General features: G+C 37.9%; 1 protein-coding gene across 1 annotated transcript in view; it reads right to left on the bottom strand.

Annotated features, from left to right (window-relative positions):
* slc1a4 (solute carrier family 1 member 4) overlaps nucleotides 1–8,572 on the bottom strand; it is a 22,965-nt gene extending 14,393 nt beyond the window's left edge. The window contains exon 1 of the mRNA XM_081350401.1: nucleotides 7,916–8,572. Coding sequence (XP_081206527.1) covers nucleotides 7,916–8,430 — 515 coding nt within the window. The 5' untranslated portion in view covers nucleotides 8,431–8,572. The remainder of the gene's footprint in view (nucleotides 1–7,915) is intronic.
* Between the last annotated feature and the right edge of the window lie 264 nt (nucleotides 8,573–8,836).

Here is an 8,836-nt window from a genome sequence, read left to right as displayed (position 1 = left end):
CATTTTGGAGTTATGTCACTACTTTAGAGGCCTATAAAGTTCTCATTTCTAAAAAGTAGAAAAAACTGATGGTCAGTTCTTATAGGGGACGTCCCATACAGTATACACGCCTCATATCAAAACATTTTACTGTAGCATTTTGGAGTCATGTCACATTTTGCTACTTTAGAGGCCTATAAACACCTCATTTCTAATAAGTAGAAAAAACTAATGGCCATTTCTTATAGGGGACACCCCATAGAGTATGTACGCCTCATATCGAAACATTTTACTGCAGCATTTTGGAGATATGTCACATTTTACTACTTTAGAGGCCTATAAACACCTCATTTCTAATAAGTAGAAAAAACTAATGGCCATTTTTTACAGGGGACGCCCCATACAGTATGCACACCTCAAATCAAAACATTTTACTGCAGCATTTTGGAGTTATGTCACATTTTACTACTTTAGAGGCCTATAAACACCTCATTTCTAATAAGTAGAAAAAACTAATGGTCAGTTCTTATAGGGGACATCCCATACAGTATTGTACACCTCATATCAAAACATTTTACTGTAGCATTTTGGAGATATGTCACATTTTACTACTTTAGAGGCCTATAAAGTCCTTATTTCTAATAAGTAGAAAAAAATAATGGACAGTTCTTATAGGGGACGTCCCATACAGTATGCACACCTCATATCAAAACATTTTACTGCAGCATTTTGGAGTTATGTCACATTTTACTACTTTAGAGGCCTATAAAGACATAATTTCTAATAAGTAGAAAAAACTAATGGCCATTTTTTATAGGGGACATCCCATACAGTATGTACACCTCATATCAAAACATTTTACTGTAGCATTTTGGAGATATGTCACATTTTACTACTTTAGAGGCCTATAAAGTCCTTATTTCTAATAAGTAGAAAAAAATAATGGACAGTTCTTATAGGGGACGTCCCATACAGTATGCACACCTCATATCAAAACATTTTACTGCAGCATTTTGGAGTTTTGTCACATTTTACTACTTTAGAGGCCTATAAAGACCTTATTTCTAATAAGTAGAAAAAAATAATGGTCAGTTCTTATAGGGGACATCCCATAAAGTATGCACACCTCATATCAAAACATTTTACTGCAGCATTTTGGAGTTTTGTCACATTTTACTACTTGAGAGGCCCATAAACACCTAATTTCTAATAAGTAGAAAAAACGAATGGCCATTTCTTATAGGGGACGTCCCATACGGTATGCATACCTCATATCAAACCATTTTACTGTAGCATTTTGGAGATATGTCACATTTTACTACTTTAGAGGCCTATAAAGACCTTATTTCTAAAAAGAAGAAAAAACTAATGGTCAGTTCTTATAGGGGACATCCCATACAGTATGCACACCTCATATCAACACATTTTACTGCAGCATTTTGGAGTTTTGTTACATTTTACTACTTCAGAGGCCAAAAAAAACTAATTTCTAATAAGTAGAAAAAACTAATGGTCAGTTCTTATAGGGGACGTCCCATACAGTATTGTACACCTCATATCAAAACATTTTACTGTATCATTTTGGAGATATGTCACATTTTACTACTTTAGAGGCCTATAAAGACATAATTTCTAATAAGTAGAAAAAACTAATGGCCATTTTTTATAGGGGACGTCCCATACAGTATATACACCTCATATCAAAACATTTTACTGTAGCATTTTGGAGATATGTCACATTTTACTATCAGAGCCCTATAAAGACCTCATTTCTAATAAGTAGAAAAAACGAATGGTCAGTTCTTATAGGGGACGTCCCATACATTATTCACACCTCATATCAAAACATTTTACTGCAGCATTTTGGAGATATGTTGTATTTAACTACTTTAGAGGCCTATAAAGACCTTATTTCTAATAAGTAGAAAAACTAATGGCCATTTCTTATAGAGGACGTCCCATATAGTATGCACACCTCATATCAAAACATTTTACTGTAGCATTTTGGAGATATGTCACATTTTACTACTTCAGAGGCCTATAAAGACCTCATTTCTAATAAGTAGAAAAAAGTAATGGTCAGTTTTTACAGGGGACGTCCCATACAGTATGCACACCTCATATCAAAATATTTTACTGCAGCATTTTGGAGTTATTTCACATTTTACTACTTCAGAGGCCTATAAGGACCTCATTTCTAATAAGTAGAAAAAAGTAATGGCCCTTTCTTATAGGGGACGTCCCATACAGTATGCACACCTTATATCAAAGCATTTTACTGTAGCGTTTTGGAGTTTTGTCACATTTTACTACTTTAGAGGCCTATAAAGACCTCATTTCTAATAAGTAGAAAAAAGTAATGGTCAGTTTTTACAGGGGACGTCCCATACGGTATGCACACCTCATATCAAAACATTTTACTGCAGCATTTTGGAGTTTTGTCAAATTTTACAACTTCAGAGGCCCATAAACACCTCATTTCTAATAAGTAGAAAAAACTAATGGTCAGTTCTTATAGGGGACGTCCCATACAGTATGCACACCTCATATCAAAGCATTTTACAGTAGCGTTTTGGAGTTTTGTCACATTTTACTACTTTAGAGGCCTATAAAGACCTCATTTCTAATAAGTAGAAAAACTAATGGTCAGTTCTTATAGGGGACGTCCCATACGGTATGCACACCTCATATCAAAACATTTTACTGTAGCATTTTTGAGTTTTGTCACATTTTACTACTTCAGAGGCCCATAAACACCTCATTTCTAATAAGTAGAAAAAACTAATGGTCAGTTCTTATAGGGGAGGTCCCATACGGTATGCACACCTCATATCAAAGCATTTTACTGTAGCGTTTTGGAGTTTTGTCACATTTTACTACTTTAGAGGCCTATAAAAACCTAATTTCTAATAAGTAGAAAAAACTAATGGTCAGTTTTTATAGGGGACATCCCATACAGTATGCACACCTCATATCAAAACATTTTACTGCAGCATTTTGGAGTTTTGTCAAATTTTACAACTTCAGAGGCCCATAAACACCTCATTTCTAATAAGTAGAAAAAACTAATGGTCAGTTCTTATAGGGGAGGTCCCATACAGTATGCACACATCATATCAAAGCATTTTACTGTAGCGTTTTGGAGTTTTGTCACATTTTACTACTTTAGAGGCCTATAAAGACCTCATTTCTAATAAGTAGAAAAAACTAATGGTCAGTTCTTATAGGGGACGTCCCATACGGTATGCACACCTCATATCAAAACATTTTACTGTAGCATTTTGGAGTTTTGTCATATTTTACTACTTTAGAGGCCTATAAAACCCTCTTTTCTAATAAGTAGAAAAAACTAATGGTCAGTTTTTACAGGGGACGTCCCATACAGTATACACACCTCATATCAAAACATTTTACTGCAGCATTTTGGAGTAACTTCACATTTTACTACTTCAGAGGCCTATAAAGACCTCATTTCTAATAAGTAGAAAAAACTAATGGTCAGTTCTTATAGGGGACATCCCATACAGTATGCACACAAATCATATCAAAACATTTTACTACAGCATTTTGGATTTTTGTCACATTTTACTACTTTAGAGGCCTAGAAAGACCTCATTTCTAATAAGTAGAAAAAAATAATGTCCATTTCTTATAGGGGAGTCCCATACAGTATGCACGCCTCATATCAAAACATTTTACGGCAGCAATTTGGAGTTACTTCACATTTTACTACTTCAGAGGCCTATAAAGACCTCATTTCTTATAAGTAGAAAAAACTAACGGTCAGATCTTATTGGGGACGTCCCATACGGTATGCACACCTCATATCAAAGCATTTTACTGTAGCGTTTTGGAGTTATATCACATTTTACTACTTCAGAGGCCTATAAAGACCTTATTTCTAATAAGTAGAAACAACTAACGGTCAGATCTTATTGGGGACGTCCCATACGGTATGCACACCTCATATCAAAGCATTTTACTGTAGCGTTTTGGAGTTATGTCACATTTTACTACTTCATAGGCCTATAAAGACCTCATTTCTAATAAGTAGAAAAAACTAACGGTCAGATATTATTGGGGATGTCCCATACGGTATGCATACCTCATATCAAAGCATTTTACTGCAGCATTTTGGAGTTTTGTCACATTTTACTACTTCAGAGGCCTAGAAAGACCTCATTTCTAATAAGTAGAAAAAACGAATGGTCAGTTCTAATAGGGGACGTCCCATATAGTGTGCATACCTCATATCAAAACATTTTACTGCAGCATTTTGGAGTTATGTCACATTTTACTACTTCAGAGGCTTATAAAGACCTCATTTTAAATAAGTAGAAATTCAGAATTTGTAGAGTGGTTGCTGGCATCTTTTGAATGCTTGTGACGCCATTCACCGTCGTAACTGTGGACAACAACGCCAGTCCCACTCACAACCCAGTTCCCAGCCAAGATCACCCAGACTGTGAGGATCAGCAGCATGAACCCACCGAAAGCAGCGAGAATGAATTCAATTGTCCCGTCCAACCTCCCTCTCCCACCACCTCTCCAAACCACTTGTAATAAATGTGTATGTTTCCTCAGTATCTGTATGTTTCTGCAGTCCCAAGACACTCCTGCCACCCAGTCATCTCCTCCTCCCATTTGTCCCGCAGTGCATCTCAGCCTCCTCTCAGTGGCACGGCTACATCTTGGGCCTGCTGGGAGCCATCTCCTCCTGGGAGTGTGGAGACTGTGGCTCCGCCTCCAGCCTCTGAGTGCACCGCCTCCTCTCCACCTCTACCCGTCGCCCTGGCTCCTGTGCTCTTACCACCCTCGACTCCAACGTGGACCATTGGCCATTCGGCCTCGCCGGGCTCCCTCGGCACGTCGGCTCCACTTGGGTTGGTCATCGCACCACTTTTGCCATGGACTTGTGACCCATTTGTTGCCCTGTGGCCCTCCACCTCTTCAGCTTTGGCTAGCCCCACACTCCCTCAGGCTCCACCTTCACATATGGTCGCTCCAGCTCAGCCTCTAACCTCAGGATCCCTGCTTCCACCTCAGGGGGTCGTCGCTGCGGCCCAGCTACGGTCGCATAGGTCTTTGTGTCTCACTGCCTCATGGCTTCTCTGGCTACGCGGTGTGCTCTACATCCATCACTGTCGTCACCACCGGCAGTCCCCATGGTGGCGTCTGGACTCTTCACTCCATGGCTACTGCCTCCTGCACCGCCGCCGTGGGAGGCAGTCCTGGCTGTGGTCTACTTATTAGAAATAAGTTATTTATAGGCCTCTAAAGTAGTAAAATGTTACAAAACTCCAAAATGCTGCAGTAAAATGTATTGATATGAGGTGTGCATACTGTATGGGACGTCCCCTATAAGAAATGGCCATTAGTTTTTTCTACTTATTAGAAATAAGGTCTTTATAGGCCTCTGAAGTAGTAAAATGTGACAAAACTCCAAAATGCTGCAGTAAAATGCTTTGATTTGAGGTGTGCATACTGTATGGGACGTCCCCTGTAAGAAATGGCCATTAGTTTTTTCTACTTATTAGAAATTAGGTCTTTATAGGCCTCTAAAATAGTAAAATGTGACATATCTCCAAAATGATACAGTAAAATGTTTTGATATGAGGTGTACAATACTGTATGGGACGTCCCCTATAAGAACTGACCATTAGTTTTTTCTACTTATTAGAAATGAGGTGTTTATAGGCCTCTGAAGTAGTAAAATGTGACAAAACTCCAAAATGCTGCAGTAAAATGTGTTGATATGAGGTGTGCATACTGTATGGGACGTCCCCTATAAGAACTGACCATTAGTTTTTTCTACTTATTAGAAATTAGGTCTTTACAGGCCTCTAAAGTAGCAAAATGTGACATGACTCCAAAATGCTACAGTAAAATGTTTTGATATGAGGCGTGTATACTGTATGGGACGTCCCCTATAAGAAATGGCCATCAGTTTTTTCTACTTTTTAGAAATGAGAACTTTATAGGCCTCTAAAGTAGTGACATAACTCCAAAATGCTGCAGTAAAATGCTTTGATATGAGTTTTGCATATTGTATGGGACGTCCCCTATAAGAAATGGCCATTAGTTGTTTCTACTTTTTACTAATGAGGTCTTAATAGACCTCTAAAATAGTAAAATGTGACATATCTCCAAAATGCTACAGTAAAATGTTTTGATATGAGGTGTACATACTGTATGGGACGTCCCCTATAAGAAATGGCCATTCGTTTTTTCTACTTATTAGAAATGAGGTGTTTATAGGCCTCTAAAGTAGCAAAATGTGACATAACTCCAAAATGCTGCAGTAAAATGTTTTGAAATGAGGCGTGTATACTGTATGGGACGTCCCCTATAAGAAATGGCCATTAGTTTTTTCTACTCATTAGAAATGAAGTCTTTATAGGCCTCTAAAATAGTAAAATGTTACATATCTCCAAAATGCTACAGTAAAATGTTTTGATATGAGGTGTGCATACTGTATGGGACATCCCCTATAAGAAATGGCCATTAGTTTTTTCTACTTATTAGAAATGAGGTCTTTATAGGCCTATAAAATGGTAAAATGTGACATATCTCCAAAATGCTACAGTAAAATGTTTTGATATGAGGTGTGCATACTGTATGGGACGTCCCCTATAAGAAATGGCCATTAGTTTTTTCTACTTATTAGAAATGAGGTGTTTATAGGCCTCTGAATTAGTAAAAATGTGACATATCTCCAAAACGCTGCAGTAAAAATTGTTACATATGAGGTTTGCATACTGTATGGGATGTCCCCTATAAAAACTGACCATTCATTTTTTCTACTTATTAGAAATGTGGACTTTATAGGCCTCCAAAGTCGAATAAATTGACGTATCTCCAAAATGCTGCAGTAAAATGGTTTTAAATGAGGTGTGCATACTAGGTGGGACATTGAATTCCAGAAACTTTTAATGTAGTAAAAAATATATATGAAAACAAAAACCAAAAGATGTATTTAGAAAGAATGTATACTTTATTTTACTGCTTTTTTGCAAATAATTATGTTGTAAACCTCTACATAAAATTCTCTAGATATGACCTACAAAGAAAAATAAAAAACATTAGTCAAAGAAATACACAACTTGCAATGACAACATGTATATTAAAAGGATAACAAAGTACAAAAACTCTCGAAATATGGCATCTTATATAGTCTCTCACAGATAGATAGATAGATAGATAGATAGATAGATAGATAGATAGATAGATAGATAGATAGATAGATAGATAGATAGATAAAGAAGAAGAAAAAGATAGAAAAAAAGAAAAAAAGAAAGAAAGAGAGAGAGAGAGAAGAAAGAAAAAAGATAGATAGATAGATAGATAGATAGATAGATAGATAGATAGATAGATAGATAGATAGATAGATAGATAGATAGATAGATAGATAAAGAAGAAGAAAAAGATAGAAAAAAAGAAAAAAAGAAAGAAAGAGAGAGAGAGAGAGAAGAAAGAAAAAAGATAGATAGATAGATAGATAGATAGATAGATAGATAGATAGATAGATAGATAGATAGATAGATAGATAGATAGATAGATAAAGAAGAAGAAAAAGATAGAAAAAAGAAAGAGAGAGAGAAAAAATAAAGAAAAAGGATAGAGAGAGAGAGAGAGAGAGAGAGAGAGAGAGAGAGAGAGAGAGAGAGAGAGAGAGAGAGAGAGAGAGAGAGATCTGGGCAACTCAAGCGCTCTGAAAGCGCGTTCTCTCTGCTGTTACTGAAATTACCGTATTCACAGTAATAGGCGCACACGCTTTTTTTTTTGGCGGCTGGCTTGACCGTGTATTTTCAAACCACGGCTGGCTTGACCGCGGTCATAGACGTCTGCTTTCTTTCTCACGTCAGGTTGAAATATATTTTTATCACCAATTTTTACTATATATTATTATCAGTAATTTTCATAACCAAAATGATACCTTGCCAGGTCTAAAAACGAATCCGCTGTCTCTTTGTTGGAGCTCAAGCCTTCCAGCCCCAAGTTGTTGCTGTTCAGCGCTCCGGCTCCCACGCCGGGTTTGATGATGAAGGCGAGCGCAACCCCGATGGATGAAGCTATCAGAGTGGTCACCAGAAAGTAAGACACGGCGATCCCTCCGAGCTTTCCCAGCGAGCGCGTGTCCAGACTCGCAGCGCCAGAAATCAAACTGCAAACCACTAAAGGAAGGATGATCATCTTGAGCATCCTCAGCAGCATCTCCCCGGGGAAGGCGAAATAAGTCATCTGCGCTCGGGTTAGGTTCATGTTCCGGACCATCATCCCGAGCCCTACGCCCACCAGAACCCCGGACACCGTCAGGATCACTAAGAGATTTCTTTTGAGGAAGCCCATCAACCTGTCTTTAAAGCTTTTCTTTTTTGATTTAATTGGGACCGCTGGCAACGGGCTTTTGTTCCCGGCGTGCCCATTGATTTCGCTCTTCTTCTCCTCCATGATTTTCTCTTCACGCTCAGTATTTCCACCCGTTTATAAGAGGAACAGGCTCTTCTCATCAGCAGCGTGCGCGCGCTTGGAACGGAGCGGAGTGGATAGCGCTTGTAAAAACCGGCCGGCACTTATAGACATGTGCTGATCCACCAATGGCGAGGGGTCTTTCAAAGATGAAGACTCGGGGCATGCGCACTCCTGGACCACGATGAAATGATGCAACAAGGCAAAGGGTTGCTGATATCAAAAAATAAATCAATGATTTATTATTATTAGCCTATTATTATTATTATTATTATTGGGTGATTTCATATTTGTGTGCTTTTTCCATTTTGTGTGCTAATAAATTGCAACAAGGCAAAGGGTTTCTGAATCAGTGCAATGTATTAAAATTATTGTTGTTGTTGGTATT

This window comes from Scardinius erythrophthalmus, assembly GCF_964197995.2.
Source record: "Scardinius erythrophthalmus genome assembly, chromosome: 21".
Taxonomy (NCBI): domain Eukaryota; kingdom Metazoa; phylum Chordata; class Actinopteri; order Cypriniformes; family Leuciscidae; genus Scardinius; species Scardinius erythrophthalmus.
The sequence above is the reverse complement of the archived record's forward strand: the minus strand, read 5'-3'. Positions and strand labels throughout refer to the sequence as shown.